At 42.0% G+C, this 21,412-nt stretch overlaps 1 protein-coding gene across 4 annotated transcripts in view; it reads right to left on the bottom strand.

The window, feature by feature from the left end:
- acads (acyl-CoA dehydrogenase short chain) overlaps positions 1-21,412 on the bottom strand; it is a 196,175-nt gene that overhangs the window by 160,910 nt on the left and 13,853 nt on the right. For all 4 annotated transcript variants that reach the window (XM_072587254.1, XM_072587253.1, XM_072587255.1 and 1 more), the window contains exon 3: positions 5,864-6,013. In XM_072587254.1, the coding sequence (XP_072443355.1) occupies positions 5,864-6,013 (150 nt within the window). The remainder of the gene's footprint in view (positions 1-5,863; positions 6,014-21,412) is intronic.

Raw genomic sequence — 21,412 nt, 5'->3', positions numbered from 1 at the left:
TTTTCACGCAGAGGGTGGTGGGTGTATGGAATGAGCTGCCAGAGGAATTGGTGGAGGCTGGTACAATTAAAACATTTAAAAGGCATCTGGATGGGTACGTGAATAGGAAGGATTTAGAGGGATATGGGCCAAGTGCTGGAAAAGTGGACCAGATCAGGTTAGGATATCTGGTTGGCATGGACGAGTTGGACTGAAAGATATGTTTCCATGTTGTATATCTCCAAGACTCTCTGTCTCTAAGTGGTATTTCAGGCTCAGTCAAGATATATTCCCTTGAGATGGAAAGGTAGGAATAACAAAGGCAGAGCTCCTTGGCTGACAAAAGAAATAGAAATTTCGATAAAGAAGAAAAAGAGTCCTTATGACAATTGTCAGGTGAAAAATATAACTGAGAAGCAAGGTTAATATATATGGGAGGTGAAAAAAAACAAATAAGAAAGGCAAAGAAGGAGTATAAAAAGAGGCAGGCATCTAACGTAAAAACAAACCCAAAGTCCTTTGCAGGCGTCTAAATATTAAAAGGAATAGGGCCAAGGTTTTATACGTGGAGGCAAAGGTTTTTTTTTAGATTACATTACAGTGTGGAAACAGGCCCTTCGGCCCAACAAGTCCACACCGACCCGCTGATGCGCAACCCACCCATACCCTACATTTACTCCTTACCTAACACTACGGGAAATTTTAGCATGGCCAATTCACCTGACCTGCACATCTTTGGACTGTGGGAGGAAACCGGAGCACCCGGAGGAAACCCATGCAGACACGGGGAGAATGTGCAAACTCCACACAGTCAGTCGCCTGAGGTGGGAATTGAACACAGGTCTCAGGCACAGTGAGGCAGCAGTGCTAACCACTGTGCCACTGTGCTACCCTCTTTTCAGAGGTATTAAAAGAATACTTTGCATCTGTCTTGATCAAGAAAGAAAATATACTCAAACCCCTTGTGAGAAAGAAGGTAATTCAGACAGGGTTAAAATTGAAAAGGAAGTTGCATTGGATATGCTTTGTATACTTAAAGTGGACAAGGCATCCGGACCAGGTGAGATGCATCTAAGGATACTACAAGAACTAAGAAGACAAATTGCAGAGGCGCTGACCATCACTTTGCAATTTTTCCTCAGATTCAAGGGGTGGTGTCAGCGGACTGGTTATTGTTCTAAAAAGAATTTAAAGTTTTTCTCAACAACTACCGGCCAGTTAGTTTAACCTTTTATGGTTGGGAAGCTGAGAGACACAATAACTCGTTTAAAAATTAATGGTCACAAGGATATATGCAGCCACATAAAAGAACGGATAGTTACAGTTTAGGAAATAAAAAGGCAAGAGCAACAAGAAAATGGAATTCACTGACTGATAGGAAACAGAGAGATGCTCATCAGATGTTTCTCAGGTTAGAGGAAGTGCAATTTCCTCTAAGGTTAATATTAGAACCCCTACCTTTCCTGATACATATTGTCACTTCAAGATTGGCCTGGTTTTTTTTAAGGGAGGTTATATGGCAGAGATGGAGAGCTGACCTCTAAGAATAGACAATAGACAATAGGTGCAGGAGTAGGCCATTCAGCCCTTCAAGCCTGCACCGCCATTCAATATGATCATGGCTGATCATTCCTAATCAGTATCCTCTTCCTGCCTTATCTCCATAACCCTTGATTCCACTATCTTTGAGAGCTGTATCCAACTCTTTCTTAAATGAATCCAGAGACTGGGCCTCCACTGCCCTCTGGGGCAGAGCATTCCACACAGCCACCACTCTCTGGGTGAAGAAGTTTCTCCTCATCTCTGTCCTAAATGGTCTACCCCGTATTTTTAAGCTGTGTCCTCTGGTTCGGCACTCACCCATCAGCGGAAACATGTTTCCTGCTGCCAGAGTGTCCAATCCTTTCATAATCTTATATGTCTCAATCAGATCCCCTCTCAGTCTTCTAAACTCAAGGGTATACAAGCCCAGTAAAGTAAACAACTTTAAAAGTTGGAACAATAGAAGCAGCCTGGGTGTGACCAGCTCCTTCAGACTAGGCTTTCTAGTTTTTTTTAGTTTTTAGGTTTGTTTTAAGCAGAAGCCTTTGGGGTCTCAAAGGAGTTGGAAGCTTCAGTGAATGTCTCCTAGCTGCTACTTTCTCTGAATTTTCCTCCTGGACTGGAGAACTGCATGTGAGAATCTGTGTCAGAAAGGGTTGTGTTTACGGGATGTTACTAAATTTGAACAGTTAATTAGTAATAGTTGCTGTATCTATTACTCTGCCATTTTTTCCCTTAGTTAAATTATTCTAAATTCCTCTTCCTTTTGTTTGTATTTTAACTATAGTGTTTAAATAAATTGTGTTTTGCTTAACTTCAAGTAGTTTGATCAGCTGCATTGGGAACACAGCACTTTACAACTACCTTTAAAGTAAGAAGGAGTTAGAGTCTAGGCCACCTTCTTAAAATATTTTGAGGGAGTCTGGTCTGGTCCACAACAATATTAATGACCTAGACCTTGGTGTACAGTGCACAATTTCAAAACTTGCAGATGATACAAAGCTTGGAAGCTTTGTGAACTTTAAGGAGACTCATATTCAAAATAAAATTAACGGGTTGGTAGAATGGAGGGAAAAAGGCAGATTAAATTCAATTCAGAAAACTGAAGTAAAACAAAACACTTCTAAAGTGGTTACAAGAGCAGGGACCAGGGTCTATATGTGCATAAGTCATTGAAAAAGTCAAGATGGATTGTAAAAAATAATAGAAATGGGATAAAGAACATTGAAGAGACATGCCTTAAGACTTTCAGAAAGGAGGTGAAAAAAAACCTGTCAGACTAGGCCGGGAGATAGCCACACCAGGCCAAGAGACCGCCTTGCCAGGCTGGAAAATAGCCACGTCGGGCCGAGAGACGGCCACACCGGGCTGAGAGATGGCCACGCCAGGCCGAGAGACAGCCACGCTGGGTTGAGAGACAGCCACACCGGGCAAAGAGACGGCCACGTCGGGCCGAGAGACGGCCACACCGGGCTGAGAGATGGCCACGGCGGGTTGAGAGACAGCCACACCGGGCAAAAAGACGGCCACGTCGGGCCGAGAGAGGGCCACGCCGGGCCAAGAGACCATCATGCCGGACTGGGACACCATCAAGCTAGGCCGGGAGATGACTGTGCTGGGTTCTCGTTGAGACGGAGAGTCCACATCCACACTGAGGCCAGAAGTGCAGAGCATTTACGAGAAGAGGGAAAAAAAACACTTAAGAGAGAAATAAAAAGAAATGTATTGAGCAGATCAGGTCTGGCTGAGAAGTCCTACTCTGCCACCATCTTGGAATTTAATAGTGGGGTACTGTGGGGAGTGGTACTAGGACCCCAAATATTCACTATATATAACTATTTAGATGAACTAAATGTAATACCTCAAAATTTGCATATGACTTCAAGCTAGGTGGAAGCATGAGCTATGAGGAGGATGCAGAGAGGTTGCAATGTGACTTGTGCAGATTGAGTGATCAGGCAAATGTATGGCAGATGCAGTATAATGGGGAAAAATAGGAGATTATCCACTTTAGCAGTAAAAATAGAAGGCAGATTATGATTTGAATGGCTGTAAATTGAGAGAGGGAAATGTTCAACAAGACCTGGGTGTCCTCATGCTCCAATTGCTGAAAATAAACATGCAGGTGCAGCAGGCAGTGAAGAAGGCCCTCAGAGTAAGAGGGTTTGAATACAGGAACAGGAATGTCTTGCTGCAATTATTCAGGTCATTGGTGAGGCCACATCTGGAATGTTATGTGTTGTTTTGGTCCCCTTACCTAGGAGACCGATGTGAATACTGAGTCACAATTAATTGGAATGGACGGCTTTGAGGTATGTAGGGAAGAGGTGTTGGAAATTCTGGAAAGGGTGAAAATAGATAAGTCCCCTGGGCCTGATGGCATTTATCCTAGGATTCTCTGGGAAGCAAGGGAGGAGATTGCAGAGCCATTGGCCTTGATTTTTATGTCCTCGTTGTCTACAGGAATACTGCCAGAAGGCTGGAGGATAGCAAATGTGGTTCCCTTTTTCAAGAAGGGGAGTAGGGATAACCCTGGTAACTATAGGCCGGTGAGTCTCACTTCTGTTGTGGGCAAAGTCTTGGAGAGAATTGTAAGGGATAGGAATAATGTGCTCAAGGATAGTCAGCATGGTTTTGTGAAGGGCAGGTCGTGCCTCACAAACCTTATTGAATTCTTTGAGAAGGTGACTAAGGAGGTGAACGAGGGTAAAGCGGTAGATGTGGTGTATATGGATTTTAGTAAGGCGTTTGATAAGGTTCCCCATGGTAGGCTACTGCAAAAAATACGGAGGTATGGCATTGAGGGTGAGTTGGAGGTTTGGATTAGGAATTGGCTGGCTGGAAGAAGACAGAGGGTAGTAGTTGATGGTAAAGGTTCATCTTGGAGTGCAGTTACTAGCGGTGTTCCGCAAGGATCTGTTTTGGGACCATTGCTGTTTGTTATTTTTATAAATGACCTGGAGGAGGGGCTAGAAGGTTGGGTGAGCAAGTTTGCAGATGATACGAAAGTCGATGGAGTTGTTGACAGTGAGGAAGGATGTGTCAGGTTACAGCGGGATATAGATAAGCTGCAGAGTGGGCAGAAAGGTGGCAAATGAAGTTCAATGTGGGTAAGTGTGAGGTGATTCACTTTGGTATGAATAACAAAAAGATGGGGTACTGGGCTAATGGTCGGATACTTGGTAGTGTGGATGAGCAGAGGGATCTTGGTGTCCATGTACACAGATCTCTGAAAGTTGCCACCCAGGTAAATAGTGTGGTGAAGGCGGCATATGGCGTACTGGCTTTTATTGGTAGAGGAATTGAGTTCCGGAGTCCTGAGGTCATGTTGCAGTTGTATAAGACTGTGGTGCGGCCGCATCTGGAGTACTGTGTGCAGTTTTGGTCGCCATACTATAGGAAGGATGTGGAGGCACTGGAACGGGTTGGACCGAAGGCTCTGTTTCCATGCGGTACATCTCTATGACTCTATTTGGACTGGTGTAGGCAGATTGCAAATCACAACCCTCAAGTTCAAAAGCCTAGGCACACCAATATCTATATCCTAAGGTTCAAACATGAATCTGTGTTGACTTAGAACTTCTGGCTATGCAGCAGGAAAAGTATAAGGGAGCAACACAAATAAAGGTTTTTAATTCACTCTGGGGATATTGGCATTGTTAGCAAGACTAGCATCTACTGTCCATAGCTAGATGCCCTTGCGATAGTTAGTCACCTTCGTGAACCACTGTAGTCTGTGTGATCTGCAGCTATTCCTGATTACCAAGATCTGGCTCTGGTGTGAAGTTCTGATGAACAGCCTACTAGCCCTCATCACCTAGGTTCATCTATGAAGAATGGGACATGAAATGCAGCTTTTATAAATATTTAATCATATGTCAACAATACAATACATCAATGCATTTAAGAGAAAACTAGAGAGATTACTTGGAGCCATTAAATGTCTCACAACAACTGTTTCTAGGTGCAGAATAAAGTTACACAGCTCTGAGTCATTACATTTTACTTGTGCATCATCCTCATTAAAATATCATTGCACAAAAAATGTAAAATGAACAATAATCATTTTCAAGATACAAAAGCACTTTAAATATCAAATGCATCAGTACTATTAAATTAGGACTGGTGTAACTGAACATCTCAAAAAATGTTAGGTTATATAATGTCGTTCTGGATGAAGTGGGAAAATTAACATTGCACTCAGTCTGATTAATCAGTATTCATATCCTGAAAGATTAAAAGACTAGAATGACAAATATGGCCCTGAAAAGATACTAAGGAATTAGTTTGCTTGACAAGAATCATTCAGTGAAAATGGAATACATATATATAATGGACTTACATTATTTACACTCATGATGACGCCCGTGGAAGCACAGCCCCGGCTTATTTCCTCCATAGCAATGGCGTATGCCAGATAATCCAATCCTGCTCCACCATACTTCTCAGGTACATCCATTGCCATGAGCCCAAGTTCTCCCATTTTCTTTATCTGACAACACATAATTAATGCTGCAATATCACAACAGGACTCACACTTTGAATCTAATGCATAAAAGCAGCAATTAACAAATGGGATTTATCACAAATGGGAATGAAAACTTTATTCATGTAGCGTCTTTCATAACTTTAGGACATTCAAAAGCACTTTACTAAACTAAGTAATGTCATTGGCACTCACTGTGCAACGTGGAAAACCACAAAATTAGAAAAAACTATCATAGTCATAGAGATGTACAGTGCGGAAACAGACCCTTCGGTCCAACCCGTCCATGCCGACCAGATATCCCAATCCAATCTACTCTCACCTGCCAGCACCAGGCCCATATCCCTCCAAACCCTTCCTATTCATATACCCATCCAGATGCCTTTTAAATGTTGCAATTGTACCAGCCTCCACCATTTCCTCTGGCAGCTCATTCCATACACGTAACACCCTCTACGTGAGAAAGTTGCCCCTTAGGTCTCTTTTATACCTTTCCCCTCTCACCCTAAACCTATGCCCTCTAGTTCTGGACTCTCCCACCCCAGGGAAAAGACTTTGCCTATTTATCCTAATTGCCCCTCATGATTATATAAACCTCTATAAGGTCACCCCTTAGCCTCCAACACTCCAGAGAAAACAGCCCTAGCCTATTCAAACTCTATAGCTCAAACTGTCCAACCCTGGCAACATCCTTGTAAATCTTTTCTGAACACTTTCAAGTTTCACAACATCCTTCCAATAGGAAGGAGACCTGAATTGCATGCAATATTCCAAAGGTGACCTAACCAATGCCCTGTACAGCCGCAACATGACCTCCCAACTCCTGTACTCAATATTCTGACCAATAAAGGAAAGCATATCAAACACCTTCTTCACTATCCTATCTACCTGTGACTCCACTTTCAAGGAGCTATGAACCTGCACTCCAAGGTCTTTTTGTTCAGCAACACTCCTGAGGAACTTACCATTAAGTGTATAAGTCCTGCTCTGATTTGCTTTCCCAAAATGTAGCACCTCGCATTTATCTGAATTAAACCCCATCTGCCACTTCTCAGCCATTGGCCCATCTGGTCAAGATTCTGGTCTAATCTGAGGTAACCTTCTTTGCTGTCCAATACACCTCCAATTTTGGTGTCATCTGCAAACTTAACTATACCTCCTATGTTCATATGCAAATCATTTATATATATATGATGAAAGGTAGTGGACCCAGCACCAACCCTTGTAGCACTCCACTTGTCACAGGCCTCCAGTCTGAAAAACAACCCTCCACCACCACCCTCTGTCTTCTACCTTTGAGCCAGTTCTGTAAGCAAATGGGTAGTTCTCCCTGTATTCCAAGATATTTACTTTGTTTTTGTGTGTGTATATATATTAATTCTTTTTTAGGGAAAGACTATAGCAGAGAGGTATCAGAAAGTATTCTAACTCAAACTTGTATAAAGTAACTAAGTAATTAATTAACTAAGCAGAGACGGCTGGGCAGGTGATGTGCTGTAGCTGTATGATGTGGGAGCTGGCTGTTCCCATTGTGAATGGCAGTGACCACATCTGCAGCAAGTGTTGGTTGCTGGAAGAACTCCGGATCAGAGTTGATGATCTGGAATCTGAGCTTCAAACACTGCGGCACATCCGGGAGGGGGAGAGTTACCTGGATGCTTTGTTTCAGGAGGCAGTCACACCTGGGAGATTAAGTAATTCACATTCAGCTAGTGATCAGGCTCATCAGAGTGTGACTGTAAGTGAGGCAGGTAGGGGGAACCTGAGTTCAGAAGTGGAGGAGCCTCAGCCCTTGACCTTGTCCAACAGGTACGAGATTCTTGCTCTCTGTTCGGATGAGGAAAAGGGCTCTGGACAGGATGAGCCAACTGACCAAGGCACCATGGTGCAGAAGGCCATTCAAGAGGGGGGAGTTAATAGACAAATAGTGGTTATAGGGGATTCTATAATTAGGGGGACAGATAGTATCCTATGCAAGCTGGATCGGGAGTCTCGCATGGTGTGTTGCCTGGCTGGTGCCAGGGTGCAGGACATCTCCGACCGGCTTGAAAGGATATTGGAGCGGGAGGGGGAGGATCCAGTTGTTGTGGTCCACGGTGGTACTAGCAACATAGGCAAGACTAGGGTGGAGTACCTGTTTGGGGATTACAAAGCACTAGGCAGGAAATTGAAGCACAGGTCCTCAAGGGTCATAATCTCCGGATTACTGCCCGAGCCACGTGCCAATTGGCATAGGGACAAGAAAATTAGGCAAGTAAACACGTGGCTAAGGGATTGGTGTGGGAAAGAGGGATTCCACTTCATGGGGCATTGGCATCAGTTTTGGAACAGGGGGGATCTGTACTGTTGGGACGGTCTCCACCTGAACCGATCAGGTACCAATGTTCTAGCAAAGAGGATAAATAGGGTGGTCAGTAGGACTTTAAACTTCTGAGTTGGGGGGAAGGGAAAGTGAAAGCGACAGGGAGTATGGCATTAAATGGAAAGACAACCAGCAGGATAGCATGTGTCCAGGCGGATTTAAAATTGAGGCAGACTGGGAATGCAGAAAATAGCAAGGATAACTTAGGACATCATATGACTTCCAATATCTCTAATGATAAGAAAGTTAGCATTAAGGCGCTTTACCTGAATGCTCGTAGCATTCATAACAAAGCAGATGAACTAATGGCACAGATCATAGTGAATGATTATGATGTGGTAGGCATCACAGAGACTTGGTTACAGGGGGGTCAGGACTGGCAGTTAAACCTCCAAGGATTTTCAACTTATCGAAAAGACAGGGAGGTCGGCAGAGGGGGTGGGGTTGCCTTGTTAGTTAAGAACAAAATTAAATCTATGTCACTGAATGACAGTGTCAGATGATGTGGAGTCTGTGTAGGTGGAATTGAGGAACCACAAAGGCAAAAAAACCATAATTAGAGTTGTGTACAGACCTCCTAACAGTGGTCAGGACCAGGGACGCAACATGTACCGGGAAAGAGAGAAGGCATGTCAGAAAGGCAAAGTCACAGTGATCATGGGAGACTTCAATATGCAGGTGGACTGGGTAAATAATGTTGCCAGTGGATCCAAAGAAAGGGAATTAATGGAATGCTTACAGGATGGCTTTTTGGAACAGCTTGTCATGGAGCCCACAAGGGAGCAGGCTATTCTGGATCTAGTGCTTTGCAATGAACCAGACTTTATAAAAGATCTTAAAGTAAGGGAACCCTTAGGAAGCAGCGATCATAATATGGTAGAGTTCAGTCTGGAGTTTGAAAGAGAGAAGGCAAAATCGGATGTAATGGTGTTACAGTTAAATAAAGGTAATTATGAGGGCATGAGAGAGGAACTGACAAAAATAGACTGGAAGCAGAGGCTTGCAGGGAAGACAGTGGAGCAAAAATGGCAGGAGTTTGTGGGTATAATTAAGGACACTGTACAGAGGTTCATCCCCAAGAAAAGAAAGATTATCCAGGGAGGGATTAGACAGCCATGGCTGACAAAGGAAGTCAGGAAATGTATTAAAGAAAAAGAGAGATCCTATAAAGTGGCCAAGAGCAGTGGGAAATCAGAAGATTGGGAAGGCTACAAAAACAAACAGAGGATAACAAAGAGAGTAATAAGAAAGGAGAGGATCAAATATGAAGGTAGGCTAGCCAGTAATATTAGAAATGATAGTAAAAGTTTCTTTCAATACATAAGAAACAAACAACAGACAAAAGTAGACATTGGGCCACTTCAAACTGATGCTGGAAGCCTAGTGATGGGAGACAAGGAAATAGCAGGAGAACTTAACAAGTACTTTGCGTCAGTTTTCACAGTGGAAGACATGAGTAATATCCCAACAATTAAAGGGAGTCAGGAGGCTGAGTTGAGTATGGTTGTCATTACAAAAGAGATAGTGCTAGAAAAGCTAAAAAGTCTTAAAATTGATAAATCTCCTGGCCCCGATGGGATACATCCTACAGTTCTGAGAGAGGTGGCTGAGGAAATAGCGGAGGCATTGGTTGAGATCTTTCAAGAGTCACTAGAGTCACGGAAAGTCCCGGATGATTGGAAGATCGTGGTTGTAACCCCATTGTTCAAGAAAGGATCAAGACAAAAGATGGAAAATTATAGGCCAATTAGCCTAACCTCGGTTGTTGGTAAAATTCTAGAATCCATCATTAAGGATGAGGTTTCTAAATTCTTAGAAGAGCAGAGTCTGATTAGAACAAGTCAACATAGATTTAGTAAGGGGAGGTCATGCCTGACAAACCTGTTGGTATTCTTTGAAGAGGTGACAAGTAGGCCCATGCCCTGAGTTTATCTGCCTTCCCTGTTAGGTCTCTTGTATTGAAATAAATGCAGTTTATCATCCTACCTTGTACTCTGCTTTGTCCCTGCCTGCCCTGACTGTTTGACTATTTTACAGGTCATATATATTCTCTGCAACCACAGCAGTCCTTCAACCCATTTAATATCCAGAAGGAAAGTTTTGCTGAAACATTTCTGTGATAGTTAAAAATAATCAAATAAAGCTCTCCCATAATACCATTTTTCTATTATGATGTGTTGCCTAAAATGCTGCTGTCATACTTCCAAATGGCAACAAAGGAAAGTGTGAAAAGGGTTAAAGAAAGCATGCTAGGTGACAGAACTGAAGCACAGCTTAAAGCAGATCCTGACAGCTGCTATAATTAATGTCCTAAACAGCACATGGATTACAGATTGTGTGGTAGTTACTTTGAAATACATACATATTTGAACATTTTACATTTTTCCCCATTAAAAATATTCTATGAGCTTTGGCAATTTTACAAGGAATGGTTCTATATAATGATATGAAAAGAAAAATATTTAATTTTACTTTAATTTACTGTTATTTCCACAAGCATTAGCTTGAATGAGATGAGCTAGTTCTACCAAAATCCAGCTGTAAATAGCTGATAGGCTAATTGACTCTGCCAAATAGTCACATAGAACCATAAAAGTCCTATAGCTTGGAAACAAGCCATTCGGCCCATTTAGTCCACAACAATCCTCTGAACTGCATCCCACCCACACTCACTCCCTTAATCTATGACCCTGCATTTCCCCTGGCTAATACACCTAGCCTACGCATCCTTGGACACTATGGGCAATGTAGCATGGCCAATCCATCTAATCTGCATATCTTTGGACTGGAGGAGGAAACGGAGCACCTGAGGGGACCCACGTAGAAATGGGGAGAATGTGCCAGTTCCACAGAGACAGTCGCCCAAAGGGTGGAATCTATCCTGTGAGGCAGAAGTTCTAACCACTGAGCCACCGTCTCACCCATAGCTAGCTTTTATTCATGTGATGAACCAATGCAGTATTGCTTATGATGACGATATAGATTGGAGTATTACACCAGATAATTCATAATAAATTGCACACAGACATTGATTTGATGTTCCGAAGCTGACTAGAAATAAAATTAAACAAAATGTACATGGAATATCAATGGAAAATTGACAGAATCCCAGAACATCAATGGAAAATGCAAAATATCCAGTAGTGGGAAGGCAAATTGATTTGTTTGCTGATTTTGTAGTCCACTAGATGTCCTACCTTTACGAGAAGCATTGTGACTGTTGGTAAAGTCCACTAATGTGGAACATCCACGAATTCTCCAGATCTAATTTTCTCAAACTAAGAAGAAGGGATTACCCTCACACTAATGAGGGGAATGGCAGAGTATTATGAGGATCATGAAAGTTTACTGGAAAACATAGATGGGCCAGCAGATATCGCTCAATGTATAAAAGCATGATGAGACACATTTCGGAACTAGGGATACAGGAAAGAATATAAACTATTAAAAATGAAATAGGAGAGCAAGATGTTGTGAAACTTGAAAGGGTTCAGAAAAGATTTACAAGGATGTTGCCAGGATTGGACAGTTTGAGCTATAGGGAGAGGTTGAATAGGCTATTTTCCCTGGAGTGTCGGAGGCTGAGGAGTGACCTTATCGAGGTTTATACAATCATGAGGGACATGGATAGGATAAATAGATAAAGTCTTTTCCCTGGGGTGGGGGAGTCCAGAACTAGAGGGCATAGGTTTAGGGTGAGAGGGGAAAGATATAAAAGAGACCTAAGGGGCAACTTTTTCATGCAGAAGGTGGTAAGTGTATGGAATGTGCTGCCAGTGGAAGTTGTGGAGCCGAGTACAATTGCAACAGTTAAAAGTCATCTGGATGGGTATATGAATATGAAGAGTTTGGAAGGATATGGGCCGGGTGCTGACAGGTGGGACTAGATTGGGTTGGGTTATCTGGTCGGCATGGACAAGTTGGACCGAATGGTCTGTTTCCGTGCTGTACATCTCTGTGACTCTAAGATCTTAGACCTAAAGATCACTGGAAATTAATGCAAGCAGAAACAGCAGTGGAACCACCACCCCTCACTCACTCTCCAACCCTCGCCTAAATTTTGGGATTGAATCTAGATGCATAAAATGCAATACTTAGGAGATAATATGTGTGTAAGGTTTCAGTGGGACAGTAGTTGTGTATTGTGTACACTTTAGGGTACTCCATTATAGGAGAAATATAAAAATAATGGAAAAGGACTGTACACATTTATTAGGATGCTAGCTTTAATTTTTCGTTATAGTTTCAAAATGACTCAAAAAATTAAAGCTATTTTCAAAGCAGCTGAAAAGGTAAAATGGTGATCTAATGATCGTGCAAGAACAATGAAGGACATGGTAAGTAATGATGGATTGTCTGGTCAATGCGATGATCATTCAAGGGCACAAATGTAAGATAATCAATCACAAATAGAATTATGGGAAATATTATGAAAAAGTCTTTTTGTAGAATTGATCAGAAGGTGCTCTGTCATAAATGTGTCAAAGGAAAGTTTGTAAATGCTTTTGAAAGGTAATTAGACGCATGCTTGGAGAAGATTAATGTTAATAGGCAGTTATATCTTTAGTACAACTGAATTTAGAGACTGCTTTTTACAATGGCATTGCAACAACTAGGATTGTCGAATGGACACATTACTAGGATCCCTTGTGTCTTGTTGGATGAGACATTACAGGGATACAATCACTGTATGTAAATCCATAAAGTATCCATAATCACCAAGCTACTCACTCCACTTGACATCTGCACCTCTGAATCGTGGATGAGCAAATCGGCTTCTGGCCCTAATCATGAACCAGAAACATTGATGTGTATATTTCAGATGAGAAAGCAATGGTAGTGATAGTGATAATTCATGAGTTTACTAACACCATCAGAATTGAGGCTCGGAGATTTGGCTGAAGTATTGCATTATTGGATACTAGTTGAGCTATGAGTGATACTAGCAACAAATGCTAGATAAGGCACATGGTGTGCGGATGTTTCAGATCAGATGGGAGCAGGTAAGGGAAGATAAAGACATACTAAAATATGTCAGAGATATAGGAATAACGTTACGCTTTGGTGTCCCTGAATAATGGAGGGAAACATTAGTTACAATTCTCTCTCTTTTCTCCAGTGATGTGTACTGATTGCTTGCATGTAGAGGTTAAGTGAGAATGTGATCTGGTTTAACTGCAATTCTCCCCTGTTGAATCTGGGTTGAAGAAGAATGGCCGGTCATTTAACAAGGATGTAGCAGATTAAACATAGGGCATGTACAAATTTTAGAAGCATTGGCTCATCGCTTACTATTCCAGACTTTAGAACCAGCATGGAACAATTAAGAGTTTTGACCTTAGTGCCATTTCTGCATTATCATTACCTGATCAGCTGCCCATTATATATCTCCTGCACTTTCCACTTGTATAGAAATCAGTGGTGATAAGAATCAAGTGATGAAAAAGTGAGTGGATGCTCTAATATTTCCCACAATACGAGACTACCCAGTCAGTATCCCCTTGTTTCTGAGGGGCAAATTAATATCAGTACATAAATGATTTTCTTTAAAGCTGTACTTGCTGTCAACACAACTTTAGGGGTTGCACTAACTACACATATAGTCGCTGTGAGAGATACATCACTGGCCATCACCAAAAACCTCACAATAACTAGCTCACTATAACTACACATACAGTCGCTGTGAGAGATACATCACTGCTCATCACCAAAAACCTCACAATAACTAACTTGCAGGATAACACAACTGTTCACTCTGAAAACCTGCATTGCTACAGAGATGCAGCAACCAAACCACCCATATTCTCCACTGTTTAAATGTGTACATCACTTAATGTAAGTATAAATACAAATAGATAAGATCTGGTTCTGCAATACAATAAACCATTCAACCAGAAGTCAATTAATTCCAATTCAATAATGACTTGCCAGAGGTTCATGTTACAACTTCTTAATTAAACAGGATTTGGATTTGGCCGACACTCAGAGGAATAACAACAAACTTCAGCAAGAGCTGAGATTGTACCATTCAAACACTAAGGCTAAGGGTGGTAAGTAAGTCAGCGAAGGGTGCCAAGAACACACCAGGGAAGAGGCTGATGAGCAGGGCAGTGAGGGGCATGATGAACAAAACTGTGAGAGGACAGTGAGTGGAATGGCAAGGGTGATGGCAAGGAGTGCACTGACTGGGGTGGCCAGTGAGGGTGGTGCTGTCAAGGTGGGGATTTCAAGCAGAGGAGTGAGAGAAATGGTGAGGGGCCAATGCAGTGGGGACGCCAAGTGGGAGGTGCACTGGGGTAGGTGTCGTGATGTGAACATCAAATGAGGCTGCAGGGGGTGGGGATCCAGGGTGGTAGCAAATAGGGGTAGCATGAGGGCAGCATGGGGTGATCACGGGGAGGGCAAGCAAAGCTGTGATAGGGTTGACAAAATTTGCAATATGCAGGCTGGCAAGCAGAGCAGCAAAGGGGACAGCATTTAGGTTCAATGGACAATGGGTGCACAACGATGAAATCAGCTGCATCGCATGTGCACTAATGGACGGAGTAGGTGCCAACTTCTTGTCCTGGGTATACGTGATGATATCAATCAAACTGACTTCCTGTTCCGGTACAGAGGTAGGAATTCAGTGTTACATTAAAGGCAATACCTTACTATGGGCTGTATTGATATTTTTATCTCATTCACGTAGGCATTCCTTAAGCTCTATCGCATCTTGGACTGTTCTATTTTTAAATATATTAAATTAGGTGATGGATTATCTCAAATTGGATTTTCTGTCTTACAGTAACCTTCCTACAGTCAATTATGAATCAAGAAAGTCAATATAAAACAGCACCTGCACTATTTTTTCAGCTGTTCATAAATTCAATGCTCTAGAATTAGGACTGGGAAGGGAGCCAAATCCACACACAAAAAGAAAGTCAGTCACCCATTTTCAAGGTCAACACTGGAAACTAGCAGACTGTTCTGAGATTCTGAACAGATTACCTGATAACTTCTCCCAATTAGTTGCATCAGTTTTGAAGGGAAAGTGGCAGTTTGTCAACAACAAAAGAGAAGGACATGTCTTCAGTATAGAGTTTCTGTCGACATCAGTGTGGAGTTTGGAGTCAGTATTCATCTCTAAAGCTGTCTGACTGCAGCTACAGGAGATGCTAATCCACAAACTGAGGAGAAAAAGTGGCAGGTTTCCTCCTTCAGCGGCAAAAATGGGGATCTGACCCCAAGAGAGAGACAGATAGAGAGGTCAGTTCAAGCTCCACCTTCTGCAGAACAATTCAAGATGGACAATGGGGTTAAGTGCGGGGTCCATTGTTATTTGTCATTGATATAAACAATTTAGATAAGAATTTAGGAGGCATGGTAAGTAAGCTTGCGGATGACACCAAAATTGTCAACAGTGAAGAAGGCTATCCCAGACTTCAATGGGATCAATTGTGCCAATGGGCTGAGGACTGCCAGGGGGAGTTTAATTTGGATAAATGCAAGGTATTTCATTTTAGTAAAATTAACAAGGTTAGGACTTAAACAGATAATGGTAGGTCCCTGTTTAATGATGTTAAACAGACAGATCTAGGGGTTCAGGTACAAAGTTCTTTGAAAGTTGTGTCACAGGTAAACAGGATGGGTAAGAAGCTGTGTAGCATGCTTGCCTTCATTGCTCAGACCTTTGCGTATGGGAATTAGGGTGTCATGTTGAGGTAGTACAAAATGTTGGTGAGGCCACTTTTTGAGGTCAGCATGGACGAGTTGGACAAGTTGTTTCCAAGTTGTATGACACTGACTAAATAAGGGGTATCTACTGTATTGTGTATAGTTCTGGTCTCCCTGCTATAGCAAAAATATTATTAAATTGGAGAAGATTCAGGAAAGATATACCAGGATGCTGCTGGATATGGAGGGTTTGAGTTACAAGGAGCATAGGAGGTTGAGGGGTGACTTTATAAAAGTTTATAAAATCATGAGGCACATAGATAAGGACTTTTTCCTAGGGTGGGTCAGTTCAAAACTAGGCAGCATATTTTTAAAGTGAGAGGAGAAAGATTTAAAAGAGACCTGAGGGGTAACGTTTTTACACACAGGATGATTCACATATGGAATAAACTGCCAGAGGAAGTGGTTGATGCAGGTACAGTTACGTCATTTGGATAAGTATGTGAATAGGAAGGGTTTAGAGGCATATGGGCCAAACAAGTGAGACCAGTTGAATTTGGGAAACCTGTTCAGCATGGACAAGTTGAACCAAAGGGTCTGTTTCCGAGCTGTGTGACTCTGACTAAATAAGCAGTGTCTATTGTATACATTTGACTACAAGACACCTGTCACTACACTCCAAAGACAATTCATTGTTTAATTCATTTAGAACCTAGACAGTACAGCGCACGAACAGGCCCTTTGGCCCACTATGTCTGCACTGGCCATGATGTAATTCTAAACTAGTCCCAATTACCTGCACATGATCTGTGTCCCTCTATTCCCTACCCATTCATGTGTGTCTAAATGCCTCAGATGTTCCAGGCACCTACCACCACCCTCTGTGTAAAAAAATGTTTCTTGCACATTTCTGTTAAACTTTTTCCCTCTCACCTTAAACTTATGATCCTTAGTATTTGACATTTCCACCCTGTGAAAAAGAGTTGAACTTTCCACCCTGTCCGTGCCTCTCGTAATTCTGTATTTTTTGATTAGTTCACCTCTGAGCCTCTGAAGTTCTACAGAAGACAATTCAAATTTGTCATTCTCTCTCTATAGTGAATACACTCCAATCCAAGTAACACCCTGATAAACTTCTTTTGCATCCTCTCCCAAGCATCCACATCTTTCCTATTGTGGGGGGACCAGAACAGTGCACAATACTTCTAATGTGGCCTAACTAAAGTCTCAAATAGCTGCAACACAACTTGCTAACTTTTATACTCAATGCCCTGACCTATTAAAGGTGAGTATGCTGTATGTTTTTGTTACCACCTTATCCACTTGTGTTGCCACTTGCAGGAAGCTATGGGCTTGGACCCCAAGATCCCTCTGAATATCAATGTTCTGAAGGATCCTGCCATTTACTCTTGCATTTGACCTCCCAAAATGCATCACCTCACACTTGTCTGGATTAAACTCCATTTGCCATTTTTCTACCCAACTTTCCAACTGATCTTATCCTGCTGTATCCTTAGATAACCTTCCTCACTATCCACAGGTCCATCATTTATTGCACCATCTGCAAACCCACTAATCAGATCACTTACATTTTCATCTCTGTCATTTATATATATTACCAACCACAGAGGTCCCAGCACTGATCCTTGCGGAAGACCACTGGTCACAGATCTCCATTCAGCAAAGCATGCCTCCAAAATTACCTTTTATCGTCAATAACCAAGTCAATTTTGTATCTAATTTGTTAACTCACCATGGATCCCAAATGATCTAATCTTCTGGACCAGCCTACCATGCCTTACACTCATCAATTGTCTTCATCACTTCCTCAAAAAGCTCAAACCAATTGGTCAGACAAGACCTCCACCACAAAAGGTCATGCTGCCTCTCCGTATTAAGTTCATTCTTTTCCAAATGCGAATAAATCCTGTCCCTAAGAATCTTCTCCAATAATTTCCCTACCACTAGAGTAAGGCTCACTGGCCACATCCAACACTTCCTCCTTCTCAATACCAACATACCCCTGAATATCAACACACCATCATCTATATCTTTCTCCTCAGTGAATACTGGTGCAAAGTGCTCACTAAGGACATCATCCATTTCCTCTGGTTCCGTGTGTAAATTTCCTCCTTTGTTCTTGAGTGGACCTATGTTTTCCCTATTTACGCTCTTGCTTCTAATATACATAAACAATGCCTTGGGATTCTCCTTAATCCTATTAAGCAAAGGACATTTCATGGCCCTCCTTGCCTTCCTAATTCCTTATTAAAGTTCTTTCCTGCTTCCTTTATATTCCTCAAGGGCCTTGTCTGATTTCAGTTTCTTAAACCTTACGTATGTTTCCTTTTACTTTTTAACTAAACTTTCAATAACTCTTGTCATCCAGGGTTCCTGAATCTTGCCATTCCTATTCTTCGACCTCACTGGCTTCCAATTTCCGAAAGAAATTGAGGGTTTGGTTAAGAAAAAGAAGGAAGCATAGACAGGATATCTCGAGTGAATCTTTACAAGAGTATAAAGGCAGTGGGGGTATACTTAAGAGGGAAATCAGGAGGGCAAAAAGGGAACATGAGATCGCTTTGGCAAATAAAGTTAAGGAGAATCCAAAGGGTTTTTACAAATAGATTAACGACAAAGGAGTAACTAGGAAGAGAATAGGGCGCCTCAAAGATCAGCAAGGCGGCCTTTGTGTGGTGCTGCAGGAGATGGGGTAGATAATAAACGAGTATTTTGCATCAGTATTTACTGTGGAAAAGGACATGGAGAATATAGAACGTAGGGAAATAGATGGTGATATCTTGAAAAATGTCCATATTAGAGGAGGAAGTGCTGGATGTCATGAAACGCATAAAAGTGGATAAATACCTAGGACCTGATCTGGTTTACCCTGGAACTCTGTGGGAAGCTAGAGAAGTGATTGCTGGGCCTCTTGCTTAGATATTTGTATCATTGATAGTTACAGGTGAGGGGCCGGAAGACTGGAGGTTGGCAAACGTGATGCTACTGTTTAAGAAGGGTGGTAAGGACAAGCCAGGGACCTATAGGCCAGTGAGCCTGACATCAGTGGTGGGAAGTTGTTGGAGGGAATCCTGAGGGACAAGATGTACATGTATTTGGAAAGGCAAGGACTGATTAGGGATGGTCAACATAACTTTGTGCGTGGGAAATCAAGTCTCACAAACTTGATTGAGTTTTTTTGAAGAAGTAACAAAGAGGATTGATGAGGGCAGAGCGGAAGATGTGACCTATACTGACTTCAGTAAGGTGTTCGACAAGGTTCACCATGGGAAACTGGTGAGCAAGTTTAGATCTCATGGAATACAGGGAGAACTCGCCATTTGGATACAGAACTGGCTCAAAGGTAGAAGACAGAGAGTGGTAGTGGAGGGTTGTTTTTCAGACTGGAGGCCTGTGACCAGTGGAATGCCACAATGATCAGTGCTGGGTCTGCTACTTTTCATCATTTATATAAATGATTTGGATGCGAGCATAAGAGGTATAGTTAGTAAGCTTGCAGATGACACCAAAATTGGAGGTGTAGTGGACAGCAAAGAGGGTCATCTCAGATTATAACAGGATCTTGACCAGATGGGCCAATGGGCAGATGGAGTTTAATTTAGATAAATACGATGTGCTGCATTTTGGGAAAGCAAATCTTAGCAGGATTTATACACTTAATGATAAGGTTCTAGGGAGTGTTGCTGAACAAAGAGACCTTGGAGTGCAGTTTCATAGCTCCTTGAAAGTAGAGTCCCAGGTAGATAGGATAGTGAAGAAGGCATTTGGTATGCTTTCCTTTATTGGTCAGAGTATTGAGTACAGGAGTTGGGAGGTCATGTTGCAGCTGTGTGGGACATTGGTCAGGCCACTGTTGGAATATTGTGTGCAATTCTGGTCTCCTTCCTATCGGAAAGATGTTGTGAAAGTTGAAAGGGTTCAGAAAAGATTTGCAAGGATGTTGCCAGGGTTGGGGAGCATTTGAGCTATAGGGAAAGGTTGAATTGGGTGGGGCTGCTTTCCCTGGAACGTTGGTGGTTGAGGAGTGACCTTATAGAGGTTTATAAAATCATGAGGGGCGTGGATAGGATAAAGAGATAAAGTCTTTTCCCTGGGGTGGGGGAGGCCAGAACTAGAGGGCATAGGTTTAGGGTGAGAGGGGAAAGATATAAAAGAGACCGAAGGGGCAACCTTTTCACTCAGAGGGTGGAATGTGTATGGAATGAGCTGCCAGAGGAAGTGGTGGAGGCGAGTAAAATTGCAACATTTAAAAGGCATCTGGATGGGTTTATGAATAGGAAGGGTTTGGAGGGATATGGGCTGGGTGCTGGCAGATGGGACTAGATTGGGTTGGGATATCTGGTTAGCATGGACGGGTTGGACCGAAGGGTCTGATTTCCATGCTGTACATCTCTATGACTCTATGGAATATGCAGTTCCTGAACTCTAATCAACTGTCCTTTAAAAGATTCCCACATGTCAGATGTGAATTTACCCTCAAATAGTTGTCTCATTCTCCTTTAAGAAATTTTAATATCATTAAAACACACTTTAGAAAAGAAATTATTTGTCTCTCTGTGGCAGGTTTTGTTCTAGGATTGAACTACAATACTGCAAGGTCTTGTCTTCTTCAAGTATACCATTCAGCAGCAAATAAAGAAACATTTGGCATAGAGTTAGTGAAATTGTGTTTCAAAACTATCTAAACTTTCTGTTGTAAATGTGGCTCTGATGGAATCCATTGCACCCCCACCCCCTCATCTCTCTCTCTTTCTGTTCATTTAGTATATTTGGTTTCTACTGAATCCACAATAAACTGTCTCATTATAAGTTCATATTATCCAACTCTGCCACCCCTCCCCCCACCCCGAACTTGATTAATTTAGACAAAATAAAATTCAGAAAACAAGAAGAGGATATTACCCGATGTTTGAGAACGACTGAAAATGCTGGAAATATACAGCAGATTCAGCAGGATCTGCTACAAAAAAATCTAGAAATTTATGAGTGCTGATCATGGGTTACACTGAAATGTTCAACATTTTCTGTTCTTATTTCAAATTTACACCTTCCACAGTTTTCTGTTCACCTCAACTTAGCTAGAGTTTTACCTCTTTGGTCTCCTCAGCCCAGTGGAGGAACAGCACTGACAGGAAATCCTGTGTGGATTTGCTGGACAAAAATGAAATTTACGCTGGCTTTGGGGTCTTTGAAATGAGGAAGAGCATTTCAATCATGAAAATAGCTTGAACAAGGTTCATTATAGGAAAAAAGCAGAATAACAAACAGTGATTAGAGTCTGCAAACACTGCAGTTTGGCTGAAGTTTTAGCAAAATGGCACCGGATATGGTCATTTTGGGAAAGCAAATCTTAGCAGAATTTATAC

The sequence above is a fragment of the Chiloscyllium punctatum genome, chromosome 17 (genome assembly GCF_047496795.1).
Source record: "Chiloscyllium punctatum isolate Juve2018m chromosome 17, sChiPun1.3, whole genome shotgun sequence".
NCBI lineage: Eukaryota > Metazoa > Chordata > Chondrichthyes > Orectolobiformes > Hemiscylliidae > Chiloscyllium > Chiloscyllium punctatum.
This window is presented reverse-complemented; position numbering and strand designations above follow the sequence as displayed.